A 24,898-nucleotide genomic window follows, 5' to 3' on the forward strand; every position below is an offset into this window, starting at 1 on the left:
AATGCTGTACCTACACAAGTAAAAATTACCCTATACATTCTGAAATAAAAAACTAACTGAAATATGAATAATTTCTTTATTAAAACAAGAATTTGAAAGAGCTCCAAAAAATATCTATTCCAGAACAAAGCATATTTACATCTTCTAGAGTATGCCAATTTATTGATTTTAGTAATTGTTATTTAGTTTCCCTATTTATCAGAGGTTATTTCAGAAAACGGAAAAAGTGAACTTCCGGAAACCACTCAATTTGACTTGACTAATAGTGATGATAGTTTAAAAGACACTGAAATCAAGATTTTGTAATCTCATGTAGGCATATTTTAAACCACACTGAAATAATGAAAATTTAGTTAAACTGTGATGATTTGTTGTATTTCAGACTTACAATGATTGCGCAAAGTAAACGTGTGACTTTAAGGGTGACACGGTAGATATAGTAGATTCTTGAGATTTTTATGATTTTCCTAAAGCAGTTTAAATAACTTAATATAATGTCAAATACGATCTGTTTTATGTTATTCCACGTGACCATATTGACTTATTTAGTTTAAATTGTTTCTATGAGATGGCGCGACTATCGCGATTCCACTCTGATGGCAGCCTTCTAGCTGGTACGTCCCCGCCCAATCCAATCGCGCTTCTAGTCTAATTTCTACTTCTATGTTTAAAACTAAAGAAATAAAGGCTATTGTAGTTCATTTTACGGCGCACTGATGGCGCCACGTAATTAGCATTCGTGGTCACCTTCACCTGATTCAATTGTGCCTCTACTTGTTTTCTATCTCTATGAGAAAAACTTGAAATAAATGGCGCATACGATTGATCTGTAAAGTAGTTTGATCCGAGGTTTTCGCATCATTAGTCTTCTTAATTAAGTTAATTTTCGAAAAAATATTAAAACAAACTGTGAAACATTACGGTATGACTTCATTAAATTAGTAATTTGTTTTTATAAAGAACTCCCAATGAGTTAAGCAACCAAAAGAAGAGGCTTACATTTGAAATGAAACAATGTCTTTTAAGTGTGTTAAATACACAACTAAATTTACATAATCAGAGAAGTATTGAAGTTTATTGGACCTCTCTGCTATTACAAAAGACCTATTTAGAAAATTCAGTTATTTAAAATAATCATTTTCAATATTGTTTTAAGGGGACTCTTGCTTTCAGTTTAGACTGTGTAGTGTTAATCCAACCTTTGAAAATTATTCCTTTTTGCGTGTAGCCATGATTGTTATGCAGTTCAAATGTTTGAGCATCTTGGTATACTTTGGTTGGAAATGCAAGAATTTTTCAACATTCTGGTGAAATGAGTGCTTAATATCCAAGATAACCCTTTTAAAGGGCTAATAGCACTTCGTAGCTCCAGCCATTGTTGCCATGCTGTGTACAATTTTTTATTAGTAGGAAAATGTATTTATGGCCTTCTATAATGTCCTAGGGCCAAGTTCTTATTGACCTCCTGGGTAGTGCTCAATCAGGTTTTACCTGGCAACCACTTCCTCAATATCGATACCAGTAGGAGGGTGGCAGAGCTTGGATTATTTAACCATGGATGTTCTGGGCCATTTAAATTTATCTAGTTTGCACACATGCTTATTGGGATCTAACAGTTCTACGTCACATGACGTCACCCATGATTTCCTATTGATAAGAATTCTACCCAACATGGCAGCCACAGCCGATTCCCATCTCTCTATTGGGAAAAATAGGCAAAATAATATGAGGAATAGCCATGATTAAAAACAGGCTTGATCCATGCGATACCTTTACCGCATGTCTGTATGGGGATAGAAATAAGTGTTTTTAGAGGAGCCAAAATGCCATTGTCGGTTATGTGTGTGTGGTGGGTTGAGATTGAGGGTGACCACCAATCCCTTAATAAGGGGAATATGATACTTCCTACTCCCAGATAATTATTAATTTTTCAAAATAATCTAATTGAAATCATTGTTATTTATGTATAGTATCATGATTTGAATGGATATCAGTTTAGTTTTAAAATCTCTTGGTGACTTCAACAAGCTTGTACATGAAACTATGAACAAAACACCACCATTCACGCCTGGTAGGAAAAGTACGCGAAGCAGATTATCAAGGAAGAATTTAAGTCAATTACAACAAAATAAAGGTAATGTTTAAGATTTTGATAACGATAAAATAATTAGTTTCATATGAGAAGTATTACTGATATTCCTGGAAAAAATGTAATTGGGCATGCATTTGAAATTGTGGTTTGGGGCTAGTTTTAGAGGCTAAATAGTAATAGTAAAGATAATAAAAATTAAAGGGGTGCCACATTCAACATATTCTGTTGAAATCCTTTATTTCTACTTTATGCAATATCCATTTTTAACAAATTATCTAGGTTTAATAAAAATTAACATAGAAACAGTTGTGGTTTTTAGAGGAGATTTCACTCACAACATGCTAAGCTTAACTTGCTTCCTAGTTGACATAATGCATTGTATCAAATGTTTAGTTAAGTCTTTTGCTCTTTTTTTGAACTATCTTAATACATTTTATGCGAAACTAGACCAGTTTCATGAAGCACATGACATTATCCAATATCTTCAGTGTAACACGTAATCTGATTTTCTTAAATCCCTTTTTGTATGTCAATTTTCTGGGTGAGTGTTCTTAATATTTTTCCTGTAACGTAGCATGGTTTCTCAGAGAAGACAGCCAGCCAGTGAATTTCAAATAACGTGTTACATCTTACATTCAACATAGTTTAAGCCCCAACTGTTTCTTGAGCCGCTTTCGCAGCAGGGTTGTAATGGATCCTTAGACATTCCACGTGTATACATATATAATTTCCCTATTTTACTTATATCCTTGGTTTATTATCTTCTACTATGTCTCCAGCTGACAAATATCCATTTAGATTAGTGTTGGCTATTGTTTGGCGGTTTTGATAGAATTCTATACTAACAGGTGGTTTTTTTGCTTGTTACGGGATTTCTGAGTAGGGTAACAAGAGCAACTCTATGACGTCATTTTACTCCGATTCTGTGATGACGAATAGTTAGAGTAAAAACGTTTTTCGAAAATGGCTGCCTGTGTCGTTTTTACAGATAAATCCTGGCTAGCAGGTGAGAAAATTTTATTTTCTCCCTTACACCTTCTTTCCAGAAGGAGCGAGGTTCTAGTCATTCCACTTAATTGGTGTACAAGCAGGGTTGGCATAGAAAAAGCAATACCAGTTATAGCCACCTGGCTAAAACCAGATATAACCACTTGAAAAAATCAAGATTTTTTTGGCTTTTTTTAAAAAAAAATTACAATATGAATATTTTATTTAGAAATTTAGTTTAGTTTTTGTTTCATATTTAGTAAACGGTTTACTTTTAACAGTTTTTCGGCCTTTTCGTAACCAAGTCGTTTATGTAATTTAATCCAAACTAGTCCGTATGTTGAAAATATTCTTTCTTGGCCAGCTTTGTCGGCGCGTCACAAACAAAACTAGGGGCAATTTCCTCAGGAAATCAAATAATTCAGTTATTTTATATAGTTATTTCGCTTTATTTGTTTAGTTTCTCATTTACTACAATAACTGCAGACAATTTCTACTTACATAAGTAAAAGGTACTGTTTATATTTTAGCCGGTTATAACAATAAAAACCGATATAACCAATTTAAACCCCTGGTCTGGATTTTTTCAAAAAGCTGTTTTTTTTTCAACCCTGTGTACAAGCCTGAACCTTTGACTGTACTAATGAGATTACACTTATTCTTTAGAGTCGGTACCTTTATCAATGTTGAGTATGCTTGATCGGTGTTCAGGCCCCCATCTGTCTGTGGTTAGCCCCTCAAGAAGGAGTAAAAAGAGTAGCCTAATACTCCGTAACAAGCGAATAGTTCATGGGGCAAAGTCATTCTCTTCCCATGAACAGGCGAATAAAAAGTTTTAGTGTAAAAAGAGTACACTTTTAGTCTGAGAACAGACAAAAAGAAACCACCTAATTTAAAAGGAATATTGTGATTAAACCCCATTTAAGCTTCCACTTCAGTAGATTATAGACTGAAGTCCATTTATATCCACTTTCTTGTTTCAGAATTATACGTGCAAAATTCCCCAACAACACCTCAGCATTCTACTAATGGCTATTCTCCAACCACGCAAGACAAATTTAGCCCAAAATATTTTCCTTTGTCACAAGATCCTTCCAGGGAAATTGTTTGGGAAATGCGGCCACTCTCACCATTGACGCAATGTATGTATTTTTTTCAATATCTCCAAGTTTAATTTCTTTGCAAAGATAAAATTTTAACTTTTTAAGGGAATTGATGCAATATTAAGTACAGTATATTCTTGAAATATTTGATAGTTTAATAACATTTAGTGCAGGTTTCAAGATATAGTGAATGTAATAATGTAAAATGATGGCAAATAACTAAAATACACCTTATTATCCCGCTATCAATGGTTGAACCGAGAAGGGAAAGATTCGTAATTTTTTTTTGGTACATATGCTTAAAAAATGTCAAATTAAATTATGATAAATTATTGGTTCTAGTTTAAATCACATAGTCATTAAAACTGTACCTTTTGTTTTTAGCAGCGAGAAATGATGATTTCATGACAAACCTATGTAATTCGTGGAAAACTGTAGAAAAGGTAAGCTTTAAAAGTAAATATTAACTTGTTGATAGTTCACAGAACCTATATAATTGGTGAACGTTTGCCAAAAATTCAACTGCTTTACAATTATTTACACCTGTATGATAATTGATTAATGTGTAAAATATTGGTAGTTTGAATGATGTTCATGATACAAATGAGCCTTTAATAAATTTAATTCTAAGATCAATATATTTTCAGCTGTTTTCAGCTTCTGGGTACTAATATTTGTAACTGCCAAACCCAAAGACTACTTTTGAACTTTCAGCGATCATATAATGACAAAGTACATGAATTAAGGGAATTTCCTTAAGTATTTATTCACAATTTCTGGATTGTCCCAATCATTTAAATATTATTAAATTTTAACTGGTTTTTTGGTGGTTTTTAGCACCACTGTTTTAAATTATGAAAATTCAGCTAATGAGACTTAATGAGAGTCCACACACCAAACCTGTGAAGCCCAGAATTGTCGGCTTATATTTACCCCATGTACGAGAGACCAATATAAAATATAAAACTCTTTATTTATATACAAGATATATTTACCAGTTAGGCATAGTTGGAATTTGGAAAGAGAAAAATGAAATGAACTAAAGCCCCTTTAAGAGAGGGAGAAAATAGCATGAACGTTCCTTGTTGGCTCCAGGAAAAAAGATGCCCTTTCGTGCCGCGGCACCCATATTTATAGGGGTCCCCTCGGATGACGCCACCGTCCTCTAAACTGATTGGCTAGAGGAAAAAGCCCGCCAAGAAATCTTGACGGACCTTCTGACGTGCCATAAAGCGTCACCGGTGACTTCACCCCGCTCTTAACCTTTTGGGTCAGAGGTCGCCGCTTTCGGAGAATTCCGAGAGTGAGACGACGCGAGTGAGGATGAGTCGTCTTGGCCCTCCCTAGCAGCGTTCACCCAAAACAACGAGAGTTTTCTCCGAAGTAAATGGAAAGGCGGCTAGGGACAAAGCCTACATTTGCGGTTGCAAATGCGGGCTTTACTAACCTTTTCTGGAAATTTGTTACATGTGATTCAGGCAAAACTGAATACCATTGAATTTTTACAAAATGCAAGCCATTTTTGGGGATGTTAGTTCCAACAAGTCTTGATAATTCCCCCCCCCCCCAAATAAGCATTATTAGTACTATATAATAACTGCTAATTTCTTCCAAGTGGAAATTTCCATGGGAAAATGCATTAGCTGATGCTTTATCTAACAATTGATATTTTAAAATGTTTGTGATTAAAATTCAGTTTTGTGGTGTTTTTTTCGTAGGCATCCTCTCCAGTTGGATCTGATTATTTATCGAAGCAATGGAAGAAGCCACAAAGTACCCCTGTAAAACCCCATGCTCAAAGAAGCTTACGATCGCGATCAGCAAAAAAATGTAGAATGGAAGAAGAGTAAGTTATTTTAAATAACTTTAAATTGTGTAATCTCAAATTTCTTTTGCTAGGGTTTTAAATACATGACGTAGTTGTTCCATAAGAACATATTAGTAGTTCATAAACATCCAATCTCCATTGAATTACCCATTTTTAAATATTCTGTTATCAGCATTTCATTGGAATTACATGCTATGTCCCTACACTTCTGTCATATGATAAATCAATACTAATTTATTAGAGTTGTACGCTCTTGGTAATGAAAATTCAAAATTCCACTGAAAACTTGAAACACAATTTTGGAAAACCTAAAAAAAAAGTTAATTTTTGGCTATAAATTTTTCATATCCATGTTCACCATATTTGCCTTTCATTTAATATTGTCTAACAGCATTTACTTTGTTATTCTACCCAAAAAATTATAGTTTGTTGTAAATACTAATTTTTTATTGCACTTAGGTGTTCTGATATTCCCGTCAGTAATGAGGTGTTAGAATTACAGAAAATTGAAAAATTACTAAGCACCAAAAGTCATACAAGTAAGGCAGGTAATTGTGTGTTTCTTTTCTTTAACTTGTTCTTCAAACAATAGGCCTTTCTATAAAGCAAGCTACGCTTGTTGAACTTGTTTTTATGTAGCTCTTTAGTCACGAAATATGTACAAGTTCAGTTTAGTTTATGCTTAAAAACAGGGTGTCTCGTCAAATTTACTCTTATGTCCAAGGCTTTTCTTAGTAAAACGTCCTCGATGCATCACCCGTGACCCAGTAGCAACATCAAAACAAGAAGGCCAATTTTACGTTATAAAAAGGCCTATTGTCCATTTTATAAATTTCAAGACATTTTTACCATAGACGAAGAACGGGTAAACCCGTTCTTCGTCTATGTTTTTACCCATATTTCATTAAAATTCAATTAAATTTCAAATGATTCAATTGTAATTACAAAAAATCTAAAAGGCCACTTCCTCTAAGTGAGAACACCAAGAGGTAAATTAAAAAAAAAGCAAATCTAGAGTAAACAAAGTAATATGGCCAAAATGGGCCTTACAGTCCTGCAATTAAAGACTGACAAAACCCAAAAATAATGGAAAACATATCAGCTGAGGCCCAAGTCAACTAGTGACTTTTATTCCCTTTGAATCAGATGGCTGGGTTACAATGCTTAGGAGCCCTTCATGCCACATGAGCAGTAGAGGCGCTAAGGTTTTTTCACAGGTGGGCTAATTATTTTGTGGCCCCTAAGAATTTTGTGGCCCTAACAACCATGGAGTGTAGCTACACTCCATTTTACAAATTTAGTGACCCCTTATAATTTTTCCAGGAAGCGAGAAGAGCAAGGTTGTTTTCTTGGTGCGTCGCTCGTGGCGTTTACTGGACCCCTTATAACCTTGTATCCCTAAATTCCCTTTCTTTTCTTTCTATTGTCCATTCAACTTTATCTCAATTTCCGCTCCCTTCCTCCCGAATCTATCTTATTGAGTAAACAAATTGATTTTGAAAGTTTTTTTCCAGAAAATTTTTTCTTGGCAATAAAACAAATTTCTAGAGATAAAGAAAATTCATAAATTCAAATATGTGGCCCTTTTAATGTAAATATGTGGCCCCTCTCAGAAATGCAGAGGGGCTAAAGCCCACTTCAGCCCACCCTTAGCGCCGCTACTGCACATGAGCCAACATCAGCTTCCTACACTGACTAAATTACCTCTTCAAATTTATTAACTTACTACCCCAATTTTCAAAACACATACTCCTTTTAAAATTATCGAATTGATTTTTCAGTTACATGTAGTTTAAAATTTCTCAATTTTAAGAATTTTTAATAATTTTTCATTTATAATCCCCTATTTTAATTAAGCGTCTTTTACTAGTCATTCGCATTTATTTCTTTTAGACTTAAAATCCAAAGAATCTAAAGCAACCAAATCGAATTCTCAAGTGGGAGATCAAGATTCCCATAAACAGAGTATTCTTGTTAAAGATGTGTCAAATACCATAGTGAAAAAGAAACAAACTATTTTGAATCAATCTCAGGACATATTTAGTGACGATGAGATTATTGCTCCTGACAGTGGTGAAATTGTAGAGACTGAAGAAGATTTGTGGGGTGATGACGATGATAGTTTGATAAAAGGGTTATCCCAAGCTGTAATTCCTGATCTAGATGCTGCTTTCATAGATTTAAGTCAAAAAACCATTCCATCTACATTATCTTGTGAAAATGTGGTAAAGTCAAATGGAACTAATTATGTAATGGAAACTTATCAGCCTATCCAAGAAATAACACTAAATCCACTTAAAAATGAAAAAATGCAAAGCTTTAAAAGTATTGATGGTACACCATTGAAGATTTGTAAATCTAATCATATTCAGGAAAGTGAAATGGTTACAAATATAAACAAAGTTAAAACCTCAACAAACATAGATAAAATTGTACCAGTAATTGATGTCACCGAGGATACTGAATTTGTTGAAAGGGAACATTTTTCTTCACAAGTTATGAATGAATCTGCAAATGGTAATGTTCGCACAAAGACCAATATACCAGCAAAGGAACTTGCTGATGAAAGTTTGTTCAGTGACGATGATTTTTTACTTTCACAAGAAATAATTTTGATGTTGGATCAACACAATGTTGGTAAGTTGAAAAAATTAGTGTTATATTGTTTAACAAAAGCTTTTTTTGCATTATCATAATGAACTCCCAAATCTGGCAACCAATCGGACAGGTCATCATAGTGCTAAGGCCACTCTGATCCTGACAACCAGGCATACCATGAAAGTGTTTCTGGGGCCCAGCTAAGCAGGGTTGTCTGATTTAAATCCAGTTATTTTGTTAAAATCACCTACAGTTGTATTTGGCAAAGTAGTCTTTTTAACAATATCAAAACCAAATTAAATTTATTCTTTAATTAAAAATTAATTAGGATTTATTTAAAATGTAGTTTAGGTTTCTGATGCACCACATTATTAATCAATTTGTCAAGACAAAAAAAATAACCAATGTCTCTTCCATATGTGGTAGAGATATGGGTTCTTGGAATGTTTTTAAATTAAAAGCAAAAATTACCCTCAACGTCCAAATTTCAAACTGGCTCATCATTAGAACTCCTTCGTAAGCACTATCTACGAACAGTGAAATATTTCTACACATGATTTTGTCAGGAAAGAAGTTGAGACTAAGATATTGTTTCTTTAAATTCATAAGATCTTAACATAATCACTTAAATAAACTCATATGAGTATGTACATATTAATTAGAAATTTAATAATGTTAAATTATTTTAGCTAAACCAGAACCAACTTTAAGCCAGAAAAGACGTGCAACAGCTGCTGAAATAGCTCGCAAGAGAGAACAAGCAATGAAAGTTAGGGAAATGAAAATGAAGAAACCTGGCGACAGCATGAATAAGAAACGTTTTGTCCGAACAAATTCTAGTACAGTGCGGTAGCTAGAATTATTTTGAATTGTATTTTGTGTCAAATTGATGAAAATTTATTTACAATAAGTGAAATGTTTCATTGCAAGTTAACTTAATACATGTATAAAACAAAGTAATTTAATCATTGGACTTGACACTAATTGAATGTAATAAATAATTATGTAATTTAGTTTAATTATAAATGCTCATGTTTAAGATTTTTGAGTTATTCATAGCATTTCTATTGAAAAGGGGATTTTGAAAAATATTTTATATTATTCAGTAATACTTAGAGATCAATTTAAGGTAAAAATATTATATAACATTTAAGTGAGAATTGAACTTTTACAACTTTACTAGAAACATTCTTATGAACGGAAGTTATCGAATGGGTTTTAACTTTTAATAGCGATTTCCACTAGCTGCTCCAAAAACAGCCGGTCGAACAAGAACTGGAGGGGAAGCCAGTAAAAATTACAAGGGGTCGTGAAGTTTATGAAGCCTAGGTCTGGATAAGCAAGGTATCTTTATCTCTGGAATTATGGTTTTTAAGGTGGCCCTGGCCCATTACCAACTGGAGATAGAAATCTTTCCTCATTGGTATTATTACTTCTAATACTTTTTTCAAGTGAGATACCAAATTTCCAAAAGTATTTTGGAAGAAAGTTTTAAATCCTAGAGAAAGGAATAGGTGATGTCCTGTCCCATGGCAGTGGAATCATTTTACTTCAAGAAATGTTGTAAATAGGGTAAAACAAAACTTGGATTTATAACATCTCATATCTCTACCACATTAAACGTAATATACAATACATAATGATCCCACATTTAAGTTGATATCATTAATTGATGTTTATGACATGAAGTTTGATGAATTTACTATTCTACTTTATAAAGCTATACGCTTGCGGGCTCGGCGGTACTTTAAAAGAAACGTTCCATTTTTATTGTGGATCAACGAATTTAGTATTTCTGCTAACAGGTTCCTCAGAAGTTTCTTTACGTTAGCTGATGATTTTTATATTGTTTATTCCCATTAAAATCAATTCACCGTCTCTCGTAAGAGGTGACACTGTTCAATGGAATGTTTATCCTGGGTGCAACTGTACCGTTGGTTCCGTCTTCACTCTCCGTCGGTGTACTTTCGATCGACGACTTCCGATCTCCCGGAGTGTATTCATTGGTTCGTTTGAAGCAAAAAATGTGCTTGAAGGTGGTACGAAATTTACGGTCACCGAAAAAGTAATAAATGAAGAACGATACGGCGTTGTTGACCATTGACAACATTCGTAACCAATCCGTCGCGTTTCTGAGACTTTCTTCCATATCGACCTCGAAGGTTTTGAGCAACACTAAACTGGCGTCCGGAAGGTTGTTTATTAAGAACAGGACTAAAATAATGGTGATCATGACCGTCACTCGGTAGTTACGACGAATGCGTTTGTTCTGTCCCTGCAAGGTTGTCGATTTGCTTTTCTTCAGTTTCAACACTTTTATGATTAGGAAGACGTCAATAATTATCAGCAGAACGCAAGGGACGAACGTGATCAGAGTCAGTCCGTACCAAAAGGCTTTCTTGTAAATCCCGTTGTCTCTCAAAGCGAATGGCGAGTCGATCATTGTATGAAGCGTTTTGTTGTACAAGAAAAATTCTTTCGTGGTGTGCAACGGGAACACTGGCACCGAGAGGCCCAATCCGAACAACACCAGTACGACTAAGGTTATTTTCGCTCTCAACATCGAGCACCATTTCGTCGACTTGGCGGGCCAAGTTACGATTAACGATCTCCAAACGCCAATGATGACGGCGAGCCAATTACAAAGTACCATGCTGAACAACTCCAAGAACAACAGAAAGAAAGTGAATTGGAGCCAAGAGTGGGCGAATATCGAACGAAAGCCGAACAAATAGTGCACCGTATACGGTATTTGAGACAAAATTAAGAGGATGTCAGCCACGGCCAGCGCCAGCAAGTAGATTGTAGACGAGTTAAACATGTGCTTGCGGCTGAAGACGACGATGTTGAAAATGTTGGTTACGAGTCCGAAGATGCATATAACCAGAGTGATGGGGAAGTTGATTTCGTAATAATTTCCGTATTTCTTCTTGGCGAATGCGCGTATCAATTCTGATTCCGTAAGCATTGGTCTTCTGACCGCTTGAGGAGCCACAGTGATAGTTGAGTTGTCCATTGTTACAGCTTCGGTTATTCTGAGAGTAAACGAAAGATTGTTAGATATAACGCTACTTTGGTTATTTCTATTATCTCTAAGCACTACTTTAGTAATCGGTGAAGTCAAGTGGACAATAAACCTTTCACGGAATTTTTATTGCGAGATATCTCCCACCCGATCCAACTCCTAAAGTTGATAAATTTACACTTTTTACTCGTAGGCTACAAATTTTGAGTCTCTTTCGGATTTTTATAATCTTATTCGTTTTTATTCGAAAGATAATTTTGGACAAGAATATTGATCTTTTTCACGGTACCAGATAGTTTTGCTCTTTTAACAATTATTAACATAAATTTCTAAACCCGCTTTAAAAAAAACTGTGGTTCCTTTGGGAATTTCACGCATATCCTCAGCGAACAGTTAGAATATGCGTTAAAAAGTAACGTTCGATTGAAACTAGGCTGGCCGTTGTTTTTGGTCCCAGAGAGTATAACGGACGACACTGTGCTAAGAAACCAAACAAATCATACAATAGATTCATACGTCATGTAGCTCATCGTTTTTAGTTCCACATTGAAATATATTTCGAGTAGCTACTGACTTTGAGCCCTTTATTTCCCAGATACGGCAAATATAAAAGATATGAAAATCTTTGTCGATCGCTATACCGTTTGGTAACTCTGGGCCGGAAATTCGTGCTAGTATCGCTCCGTCATTTGTACTAGATGTTTTGCCTTTCTTAACCTGCAACTGAGTATAATGAAAACCATCCTTTAAAAGGTGGGATTCCGTAACAATTTCACGACATGTGAAAAAATTTAAAAACGTGTTGATCCACAGAACACCTACGAAAAGAGGGACATGTATCGGTGGTAGTAATTAAAAAAATTCATGTCTCAATTTGTTTAGAATGGCCTTTTCATTTTAACGCGAGTGGATTTATGACGCTACAGAGAAGCATTTTATACTTCTACAAGAAATACATGAATTTATTTATGCTTCTACGTTTATTTGTTTTATGTTATTGTGCTTAAAACAAGAATGTATTTAGTTACCTAAGAACATCTAACCAAGGAAATGATGGCAGGAGCTTAGACACGGGTCGGCGAACTATTTGAGTATGAATTATTTTAAATCTTCGCCAGCACTCCCGCTTAGCGTCATAGGCGTATGCCGTAGCTAAGATCCGTCTTGAAACAGCCGTAATAACATTAATTCACCCCACAGAGCAAAAGGCATTTGATTTGATCACGTGACCACCATTGCCGATCTAAACGAGGTACTAGGGCAATGAAAACAGAACACACCCACGAGTCAAGCTACGAACATTTTATAGAATGATAACTGCCATCTGGTAGTTGCAAAACTAGGTTATGTTTTTTATTGAATAATCCACGTTCAAATTTCCGATTACTCGTGTTAGAAAAAAACGTTTCATTATTTTAGGGATATAAAGTTACGCATTTTTTCGCCGGTAGAGGGACTGTAATAAGTGTTGGTAATTTTTATGGGAGCTAAAACGTCTCCGTCGTTAATTAGTTCAAGCTGCATGCCTAGCAAAACATAAATAACTTCATATTGAAGAACTTCTCTTATTATTATTATATAAATGCTTCCAAAAGTATCTACGAGAGAATGATCCATCTAGCTATACTGCTGCTAATGGAAAATTTGGTTTCGAAGAAACATTTTGCCATTTACTAACTTTCTAAAGATAACACGCAAAATAACTTTCATTTCATGTAACTAGAGTTCAATCCTGGCACCACCACTGCATACGTCGATCGTAAGATATTTATTATCAGAAGTATATAGTAATTTCTTAGAGAGAAGTATTGTACTAATTTTATTCGCTTGAAATATGTATATTCGCAGGCTCCGGCTCCATTTTTGCTCAGGGCGAATTACATCATACAGTGAGTTTCTAAAGTGGTTACATCGGAAAAGAAAGTTTATAAATAAGAAAATATCTCTAGGCAATATAATCTTTACGTTTTACGTCGCTATTGAAAGTAATACACGCAGTGAAATTTGTACCGTTATCGCACCTATTGGAATCTCCGTCGAACCCGTGAAGGTGCATGTTTCAATTTAATACCGTAGGTGAATACTTCTCTGGTAAGAGGTGTATTATACACTTCTGATATAATATACTTTTTCTGGAAGCGACGAAGCAAAATATCGCGTAATATAGTCTTATAACAAGGATGGTCATTTGTCTCTAATACACCCGCGATAGAAGCTTTTGAGTAAATGGTACTTTTCTTATTTGAGATTTTAAGTTAAAACTCACTTTGCGTCACCGACTTTGAGGCACACACGCTTCCGAACACGGTCTTACATCGTAACACTTCCGCCGAGGATTATCCGAAGCGATATCTCAAAATCAATTGGTACTGTGCGTGGGTAAAAACCAATTTGGGGTCTTCTATCGAAAGATTTCTTAAAAATTGGGAAGCGTGTCTCGAGTACAAAGAGTCCAACCGAAAATATTTTCCCTGAGGCATCGAAAATCTTTCATGTGCCTTCTGAAGAACGAAAAAAACTCAATGCCACAAATCTGGTCCCGTGACTTCGGCGTCGTTTCAGAGAAACGCCTACCAATAAACCTTTACAAATTGGATACTAATGTCTTAATAATATGTTTGAAACACTTAAGAATTATAAAACGTGAAATCTATTAAATAGAAAAAAATCAAAATAATAAGCCGAATTATTGATTTAAATTTAATTTTCTATTACATTTAATGTATATTTTGATTGTATTGATACTTTTTTAATCGGTAAAATAGAGTTTATATTAATATTAATTAGAAATAAATCGATTCAATTAGTATTATCAGACGTTTATAGGGAGATGTAGATAATAAATACTTAACTGGTAATATTTGTTTTGAATTCGCTTTGGTATATAATACATAAATCAATCAATTATTTACCTTACGAAATCAATGGATTTCATTTACAAATCATTTGATTTCATTTACAAATCATTTGATTTCATTTACAAATCATTTGATTTCATTAACAAATCATTTGATTTCATTTACAAATTATTTGATTTCATTTATAAATCATTTGATTTCATTTGCAAATCATTTGATTTCATTTATAAATCATTTGATTTCATTTGCAAATCATTTGATTTCATTTACAAATCATATGATTTAATTTAAAAATCATTTGATTTCATTTACAAATCATATGATCTCATTTACAAATCATTTGATTTCATTTACAAATCATATGATTTCATTTACAAATCATTTGATTTCATTTACAAATCATTTGATTTCATTTACAAATCATTTGATTTCATTTACTAATCATTTGATTTCATTTACAAATCCTTCGATTTCATTTACAAATCATTTGATTTCCTTTACAAATCCTTTGATTTCATTTACAAATCCTTTGATTTCATTTACAAATCATTTGATCTCTTTTAAATATAATTTTATTTCGTTTAAAAAACCGTTGTATCTCGGTTAAAAAATAACTTGATTTCTTTTATAAAAGTACTTTATTTCTTTTAAAAGATCATTTGATTAAAACCAGAGAGAACCCGAAAAGAAACCGCAAAGCTAATGAGATGTTACCTACCTTTTAACTACTTTTAGAAATAGAAGACAATCTTTTGCGTGGAAGCTCGTGGCTCAATCGAGAGGCTTTCTTGAGAGAATTGAATCTTAAGCGCACTCTAGCCTCATTTCTTTCGGCGGCTTAAGCAACTTGAGTGTTTTTTCGGTGTTTTAAATTATGAGCCTCGTTTGACAGCTTTTCGTGAGAGTAAGAATGTCAAATATGCGAAAAACATAACAGATGCGAGAGTGACGAAAATTCGTACTTTGCAGAAAGACGGGCGAAGTTGAAACGCATTAGGGGCAATACGGGAGTAGTCTATGCATTATTCATTTACATGTAGCCCTTTTCAAATCGGTTCAAGATCGACTGTTGACTAATGGATGGTAATTTTGTGACGATGCCTCGAGTTAAGTCTTACACCATTTCTCTGGTAAATCATTGGCTTATTAGGTTATCTCGCGTCTTACCCTTTTTCTCGTGAAATGTCGTAACGGCTAAATGAAGTTCCCCAATCGGATTAGAAACGCTCTTGTTAAGGGTAAGACAGTCTTTCGAAGATACAATATCCTTGTTTTGAGCGTTAACTTCATCACTTCAAATACATTTTATGCGACTTAAAATCCATGATTTTGGATTATTGCCCAAATTTTGTGTGAGATTTTGGCAAGTGTCCAAAGATACAAACCCGTCATATCGTTGTTTAATAGTTTCCTTTTAAACATATGTCCAAGTAAAGCAGGGTACGTCATGAAATAAATGTATTTTGGACGTCACTACTGAAAAAAATATTAAATAAACGGTATTTGCTTTAAGCAAATGTTTATATTTATGCTCCAGAAGTGTGTCAGTTAGAAGAAATAAATACTGATAGCAGAAGTCTGTAATATATCTCTTACTAGAGAAGTATGTCTAGGCCATTAAAATGAAACAGGCTCTTTTTTTCTTCCGAAAGGTGTTTTGAAAAATCAGTGAAGAATTCGAATTTACACGTTTCGAGCTAATAGCTTTAGAAAGAATATACGGGAGATTTACACTTCAAAATATATGTTGTATACTTTTGGTAACTTAAAAACAATTTATAACCCGAAAGAAGCGACTGAACGTAGCAACTGTTCTAAATTTAATTTGGCTACGGATTACGCTATCTGGTTTTTTTCGGGGCCTATGAAAGATGTGCCATAGTGGTTCGTGCTGTTTTGAATAATTTAGGTTACGATTAAGTTAGGTTAAGGGTAAGTTAGGTTTAAGTTAAGGTTAGGTGTAAATTAGATTACTACATGTATATGAATGTCAAGGTGTTTTGGTTGAAAATTACTTACGTATGAGTACTGATTTCTGCGCGCGCTCACTACGACATTCGTTATCTTTATTTGTATACCCCCGTACCGTAATTTAATACATACCGGACGACAACGAGAGTATTAGGCTTAATGACTTAGTCTGATGAAGTGGCGTACCGAGGGTATATGGCGCCCGGTTGAAGTGTTTCCAAATGGCGCCCCCATTTATAGAATTATTAAAATTCTATTGAACGAAGAATCAGAATTATCACTGGTTGGAGGAGCAATTGGACATTAAAGATTTGGCGCCCCCCTACATGATAGCCAGCTTGGCGCCCAGTTAAATATTAACCCCTTAACCTGGGTCGGTACGCCTCTGGTCTGATGTCCACCGAAATGTGTGGTCATGCTAGAAATGGCTCTAAGTAAACATTTAACATGTGGAAGATAGGGAACTGAACACATATGTGAAGCATTCTTATATTATTTCTTCCTTTGCATTATTTTAGTCCAAAACACAATATTTGAGATAATAGGTCACCCATGCTTTTTTCAATTGGAAAATAAAGTATACCAGCATGGCGGTCTTAGCTAAAGGTACAGCGTGTCGTAATGCTGCTAAGTCCCTATTGACGGTTTTTAGCCTCTTCCTCTAATATTGAGGAAAGATGTTGTGATTTTCGCTCCTGATGTATGCGGTGGTGATGGTGATGGTGAATGTGAATAATACAGTGGAAGCTATAGGTCCGTATAGGACGAATTCTCTTCAACGGCACTCGATATAATTTTATTTCAGGGGTCATTCGATTGGTATTAGTTCTTCCTATCTACCTATGTCAGTGCTGAGCCGCGGTTTTTAATCAAAGGGGGGAAATCAAGAGTGCTAGGAGGAAGAGGCTACTATTGTGGCTGTGCCAACTTGTTAAAATTAATTTTGTGCGTGAAATTGAAAATAACCCGCCATGTTTTTGTGCAAAAAAGGAGTTAAATAAGGTTGGCATATTCTTATTTTAAAGGGTACAAACAGGGCAGCTCACGACAAAAATTGATGGATGTTTTATAAAGTACCACGAATAATAGTTAAAATCATATCATTACACTTTATAATAATAATGTAGCTTTGAGTTTTATTGATTACCGAAGACTGAATTAAGTTTTATGATATGCCTGTAATCGTTGTACAGAGTTTAAGGAAGTGATAAACTCTTCGTTTCCTGCATAGTAGATAATATTAAGCTTTCTCTTAATCATATTCCTTTTCGAGCAGACTAATTAAACCAGACCAAATAGCCTTTTCAGTTTATATAAAGTTAACGCCAAAAGCTCACAAGCATCAGGATCTTCGCCGGTAAAACTTCAGCACAGTTAACTGAAAATACAAGTTTTCTTTTTTATTTTGTTACAATACATTTAAAAAAATCATGGTTGGCTGATTTAAATCAATTTGATTTAAATCATAATTTTAATCATACAATTATGTATTTTAATATAGGAATAAAAAATGGCAAAAAAGTTTCTTCAAAAAATTAAAATACATAGAAAATCTGAGCAAACTAAAATTTAAAATATAAATTCGTTAATATTTCGTCTAATTTAAGATTAGCTAACTCATGAAAGTAAAATATCCGTTAATTATACAGGATCATTAATTAATAAAAAAACTAAAAAAAAATCGATTGATTCGATTTTTATAAAAAAAATCAAAAAGTGATAACCCTGCAAAAAAATCACTTTTATTATTAGTATAAGCTGGAATATTCCCTTATTTCAAATCGCTATTTTGGTCTAAAAAAATTTAAAGTTACCCCATATTACGCGTAATATTTTTTAGATAACCTTAATTTATGCGCATACACATGCCACGTTTAATGATGTTTACGATTTTACGCAACCATTCAAGAATATTTAAATGAGTTATGTACCGCTTTTATTATACGGTGTGGGATAGGATAATTATAAACTAATTACTTCAGTGGTTTGTTAAACACAACACACAAGGCTGTAATAAAATTTTTGGCACGAAAAATGTGAAAACACTCGACATACATAAAACCATGGCGGCAAGGTCAAATATAATATTGTCAAACAGAACTGTAATTATCTGGGCGTCTCCGGAACGGAATGGCCAAGCACACTTCAGAAAAAGAAAACCGCTGCTGAGTTAAATACGTCACTCGACTATATTGGCTCGTTAAATACAATCCAACCGTTTGTATTTACCATTTAAAATTATACCCTCAAAATAATGAAGTTGCTTTTTATGAATCGTGTACTATATATAGTATACGAGTCATTATAGGCTGGTGTCGTCCGTGTGTGTGTGTGTGTGCGATCGGGTATGATTGGGAACGCGAAAAAACGTAGCCAAGCGGGGGAAATTCCTCTTAGTTTGCGTTGTGTAGATCATCAAGAGCCCTATACAACGGCAAATTGACGTGGCAACACAGGTTGAATTATATTCAATTCACGACTGCGCGCATGCGTTTTTCGGCTTCCCGGCTAGAAATGAAATATAAAAAGATGGCCGAACGTCGTCGAGAAAATACGAGCATTCAGGCAAAACGGGTTTAGTTTCTAGTCAAAATTAAATATAATTCATAAATAATACAAAATCTAGTTGCAAATTGAGTTTGTGCAATAAAATAATTAGCGATTATTTTTATTTATCTGCTTTTTATATCAAATAATTTATATTACTTAAATTCCTCGAATTAATTATCTTGTCATTTTAATTCATTTTGGGCTCCCAACGCCATCTCGTTACAAAAAAATAACTAAGAATTTTGGAATTGCTGTATTTTTCAATTATAATTATTTATAATAGTATTTAATTTCAGTACTATTTCCAAAAATATTAAAAATATTAAATTACACTCTTTAAACTAAAATAACTACTAACAATAAACAATCTGAGCAAACACACGGGTACACGATTCATATTACAAAAATATATTTTTGTTTCCTTGTTTATTTTGTGAAAGCGATTGTCTACAGAACACTCGTTTATAGAATGAGTCAGACTCAACAATGAACGCGCTTTTTGTTGATATTATTAAGGCAAGAGTGACATGTATATTTCTACTTAGGGATAATGACTAAAATAAACCAAATTAGCGCGGATTAATAGTCTTGTCCATGGCTCAAAGCCATATGCAAATTAGGACAGTCTATTGGTAAGATGTACGTAGTACACTTATACCTAATGGTATTTACGGGTGTTTGGGTTTTGAAAAAACTAATATATGTCTTACGAGAGATGTAACCACCAAGGGCCCTAGGCTATAAAAAAAAGGGCCGTGTTCAGACATTTCGGGCCCTGGGGAACATTATGTCACCTCGACAGCAATCGAACCTGCGACCTATGGGTTACCTTCCACTGGACTAACGAGATCCAATAATGGACGTCTTGAATATCCTTGTTTAAAGAAATTGCCAATTTTAACAGTTACTACTCCTAAAATATCTCATTTTAGTATGTCACCAATTATTATGCCCACACTTCCGAAAAAGTATTTTGGAAAATCAACGGGAGCCTTCGAAGGTACAAGTTTCAAACGAATCCTTTTTGTACGTTACGTTTTAGTTTAAAGTTCGTAACTTCCTGGATAATTTCGAGAGATTATGTCCATGTAGTTGAGAGGTTAAGCATTCGACGGGAACGTCAATGTTGGCAGACGTTTCGTCTCCCAAAGTAGTTTGAAACTCTCCTTAAAACGTATTCGAGGCTTTGCTTAAATTCTCAATTGAAATGGGCTGGGGACGCGAACACGCTGCTTTTCACTCGAGCAAAAACGACACAAAGGCGAGCGACAACGCAAAAAAATATTGTATAGAGTAGTATCGCTCTGTAGCTTTGGGCTATGACCGCCATTTTGAAGGCAGTTTTTTATTTATTTATTTTTTTATTCAAGGAAGAAAGGGCTGATTGAGCCTGAGAAGACCGCGAGCCCGGCGAAACACCATCTGATTAATCAGGGCGAGATATGTGTAACGGCCACGCCAACGGGGGTATACGTGGGGACAGGGGTGGGGACACCCGTGGCGGAAGTATTCCGACCACTCGTTGGGGAATTGGTAGTCGTCCTCACACGACCATCCACAAACTCTGCCTCCCGGACGCCTGGGATTACAGGAGTGAGCCACTACTCCCGGCAAGGCAGTTTTTTATCTATAGGAAAAAGCATGGGTGACGTCGACATACGTCACGTCGATATTACACTATTAGGCCTAGCGTGGATTTTTGTGAAGACTGCCCGACGCTCATTGTCGTGGCGTTTTGAGCTAGTGAAAACATGCTTTAGAGTAGGTAAATTTCGTCACACGGATTGTATGTAATTTATTTTTAATTATGTGTGGACTCAAGTGTGTCATTAACCTATCTTTTTACCGAGTGCCCTTTCTAGAATAAGGCAATCAGGAGACAGGCGTTTGTCTTTGACGATCCTCAAAATGTTTCTGGGATAGCGAATTTTAACCGGCGAAGAAAACTCCTTTTAAGTTTTAGAAAAATATCTCTACTACTACAAAATCAGTTGATAATCATAAATAAAGGTATTTGCTGTTAATATTTTTACCTATTTTTATTCAATCAAAAAGATGCGTATTAAAATTAATTAAATACATTTCGCTTTAAGCCTTGGCAATGGAAACTAGCCAAGTTTCAAAACGTTTCCCATCAAATAAAGTTTCCGGCGGCGGCCCGCGACCAACGTCATAATAACCACGGCCAACTATTATGACCCGCGTCATCAAAGTTGGCCGTACAATAATAAAGTCCCTCCCTTCTTAAAAATATGGAGATACTGCCTAATGCAGGTTGATATTCGTGTTTGAAATATATACACTCATTATTAGACTTAATACGTGCATTTCGTCTCGTCGTCATAGTGAACGAGTGCAGGGAGCCGTGTCTAGTCGTAAGACTGGCACGTGATAATATGTGGGTATTTTTCTCGCTACCTCCGAGACGTTTATCGCTTAGGAAGATATGACGTCAATTCTACGTCACTATACACAGCTATTAGTAAACATTGCGACTAACTGACACACTTATAGAATAATAATCATAGACGTTTATTAAGAGTCATTGTATATTGTTAAGAGTCATTATAACTTAACTAATGTAATTTTGAAGGAAGTTAACATTAAAAACAAAATATATAGGAAGCAAGCCAGTTTTAATAACCGCACACCGCCATCTATCAGCTTTAAAAATAACTATTAGGATGGTTCTTGTCATAACAAAGGGAAGCCTAAGCTGACGTCATGGGCCACCGAGGTCACGCTGAGGAATGACGTCGAAGTACCATCTTCGTCTGCTTTTCCATCTAACTGCGCATATACGTACATTATACTCTCTTCAAATCTTTATTATATGCTAAAATCATGTCTTGGTAAACCTCGTACTAAGATCTACATGTAGGCATGTATATATTTATACTTCTGGGGAATGACTATGTGACATAAGAATTTTAGCGTCGCTCTAACAGGAAGCCCCCTACAAACAATAAAAACAGCACCAGTGTTTCGAATATTGTGCATAACACTATTAAATAATAGTAAATAGTGATAAATATGGTAAATGGTGGTTAATATTGTACAATAATGTGTGAAAATCATTCAAAAAACGACATATACCAACAGTAGATCTCAAACTACTTTTTCATGACTCTGCAGTCTGCAAGTCTGTTCCAAATCTTGAAGGTTTTATCGACATAAATGTAGGTTTAAGTTTTAAATATTGTAAATAATTCATTGAAATATGTTATTTACCACGTTTCCCATTCTATACCATAACGTTATTTATCATAATTTACCACGTTTCCCATTCTATACCATAACGTTATTTATCATAATTTACCACGTTTCCCATTCTATACCATAACGTTATTTATCATAATTTACCACGTTTCCCATTCTATACCATAACGTTATTTATCATAATTTACCACGTTTCCCATTCTATACCATAACGTTATTTATCATAATTTACCACGTTTCCCATTCTATACCATAACGTTATTTATCATAATTTACCACGTTTCCCATTCTATACCATAACGTTATTCATCATAATTTACCACGTTTCCCATTCTATACCATAACGTTATTTATCATAATTTACCACGTTTCCCATTCTATACCATAACGTTATTTATCATAATTTACCACGTTTCCCATTCTATACCATAACGTTATTTATCATAATTTACCACGTTTCCCATTCTATACCATAACGTTATTTATCATAATTTACCACGTTTCCCATTCTATACCATAACGTTATTTATCATAATTTACCACGTTTCCCATTCTATACCATAACGTTATTTATCATAATTTACCACGTTTCCCATTCTATACCATAACGTTATTTATCATTATTTACCACGTTTCCCATTCTATATCATAACGCAGGGGCGTAGGAACCGGGAGGGGCAGGGGGGCAATGCCCCTCCCTAGAATTTTGCTAGGAGGGGCAACTAATGTTATTGCCCCCTCCAACTTTTTGGTCAGTTGAAATCTTCAAAAAACTCAAATTCTCATTTTAAAAGCATATGAAGGTTATAGAATCTCAACTGTGTTTAAACTTCAGTCTTTTCCCGCCAATTTACATAGTGTTAAACAGTACACATGCATTCCGAGAAGCTACACTCCATTAAAAATTCAAAACCATTCTCCAGACCCCTGTTCGTTTCACTTTGCCCCCTCCAACTTCTAGAACGTTCCTACGCCCCTGCCATAACGTTATTTATCATTATTTACCACGTTTCCCATTTTATACCATAACGTTATTTACCATTATTTACCACCTGTTAAATACCACTCCGGAACCCTGAAAAATACGTCTATTTTATACCATAACGTTATTTACCATAATTTACCACATCATTTAAATACCATCTGTTAAATACTACTTCGGGGACCCTGAATATTTACTAGCTTTCCATCTTAATATACAATGACTCATTTTGTATCAAAAAGGTAAATTTATTTGGTTCGTAATTATATTTAAATGCAAACGTAAAAATAATTGGCCATTGAACATTACTTTCTGACGTCTTGGGCCGATTACTTAATTGTCCTGTTCATTTATCGCGTTTGTAGCACTGAAACCGCGAAAGAACTAATATACACCTTCCGATTGTTAAGCTTATTGTAGCTCGGAGGTGGTTCGGAATCTAATATATTTTACTCGTTTCCATCATATATATGGGCATGAGTAACATAATGAACATAAGTATAACCCGATTTCGGTTAATGATAGTCTATCGTGATTGCGTAATCGGAAGTTCCGGAAGAGCAACACCCTACCGCCAGAAACCACGCGAATATGGATATTAGATAATTAATCCAATAATTTATCGTTATTTGATCCAAATAAACGTTATTTTTATTGTTACATTTCCACTAAGCCTTGGTTGTTATTTTAAGTAGGATGTCGACTGTGATATTCCCGAAGAATAGTAACAGCTCCCGGAAAGCTATCAGTCCTTAGTCACGTAATGATTAATATGGTCAATGACGGCACAGACTATCATTATATAAACAGCATCGGTGGTATGTTACTTATAGTGTTGGTAAAATACGCCCTCACTTGTATCAACGTTAGTGTAAAGTTCCTTATTTATGGTGGAACAAATGATATCACCTTTCTGCCACCAGGGAGAAATATGGCGCTAGGTTAGAATATATACTCCCTTTAAGTATCTACCTCATCGTACTAGAACTCATTTGGAAAATAAACTTTGCAACTCATATTGTTTCGCATATTTCGAAGTCTTTTAAAATTAAAAAAGTAATAACTCAAAGTTGATCAAAATGAAATTTTGCGTTCTCAATACGCCCAGCTGAAACTATAATTTGTTCGCTTCCAAGTGACTTCCTTCGCCCTCGCTTTGACGCGCGATAATTCGTCATACAATAAATCTGAGATCCTGCAGATGGAAGCCCACGCATTTATCCGCTTCTCCCACCCCTTGTTCGTAGATGATGTCACTTTGCGAAGACTAGTAATGGTAGGCGTAGCATTCATTTAAGTACATGCAAATTGCTTGTTCCTATTTCAAAGGGATTTTGAGATTTGGAAGTGGTTGAATTTTCGTGCGGATTTCTTGATATTTATAGTGATTTTGATGTGCGGATTTCTGGAATTTTCAAGTGATTGTTAGATTTCGGAAATCGTTTTCTTTGGATTGTACGGGATTTTGACAAATGTTTGACCCCTCGGATCGTGTAATATTCCATTTATCAAGAATGCATTTATTTATAATGATGAGAAATGACTATGTTGAAACGATCCGGGGGTATCACGGTCGAGATTGGGGGAAAGTAAAACGTCACCCGCGTCCGCTGATTTGATTTTGTTGCGGGGGAAGGAGCGCACTGTTAATGTCTCAAGAAATCTTAAGACATTTTTAACGGTAA

The 24,898-nt window shown here is 34.7% G+C and overlaps 2 protein-coding genes across 3 annotated transcripts; one reads left to right on the plus strand and one right to left on the minus strand.

Annotated features, from left to right (window-relative positions):
* Positions 1–898: 898 nt before the first annotated feature.
* On the plus strand, positions 899–9,616 carry LOC149951638 (uncharacterized). 2 transcript variants are annotated; one of them, XM_090170093.1, is made up of 8 exons: positions 899–922; positions 1,971–2,134; positions 4,063–4,221; positions 4,567–4,625; positions 5,901–6,028; positions 6,470–6,558; positions 7,904–8,647; positions 9,298–9,616. In XM_090170093.1, the coding sequence occupies exons 2-8, from the start codon at positions 1,984–1,986 to the stop codon at positions 9,459–9,461; spliced, it is 1,494 nt and encodes a 497-aa protein (XP_090026219.1). In that variant the 5' UTR covers positions 899–922; positions 1,971–1,983; the 3' UTR covers positions 9,462–9,616. The 2 variants fall into 2 exon arrangements, with proteins under 2 accessions (XP_090026219.1, XP_090026220.1); XM_090170094.1 differs by having other exon boundaries at positions 6,470–6,549.
* Positions 9,617–10,153: 537 nt separating this feature from the next.
* On the minus strand, positions 10,154–15,316 carry LOC149951639 (putative G protein-coupled receptor B0563.6). Its single transcript, XM_090170095.1, has 2 exons — positions 15,210–15,316; positions 10,154–11,643 (listed from the first exon to the last, which is right to left on the minus strand). The coding sequence occupies exon 2, from the start codon at positions 11,622–11,624 to the stop codon at positions 10,479–10,481; it is 1,146 nt and encodes a 381-aa protein (XP_090026221.1). The 5' UTR covers positions 11,625–11,643; positions 15,210–15,316; the 3' UTR covers positions 10,154–10,478.
* Between the last annotated feature and the right edge of the window lie 9,582 nt (positions 15,317–24,898).

Source organism: Leiobunum rupestre, chromosome 3 (genome assembly GCF_980474605.1).
Source record: "Leiobunum rupestre chromosome 3, qqLeiRupe1.1.hap1, whole genome shotgun sequence".
Lineage (NCBI taxonomy): Eukaryota > Metazoa > Arthropoda > Arachnida > Opiliones > Sclerosomatidae > Leiobunum > Leiobunum rupestre.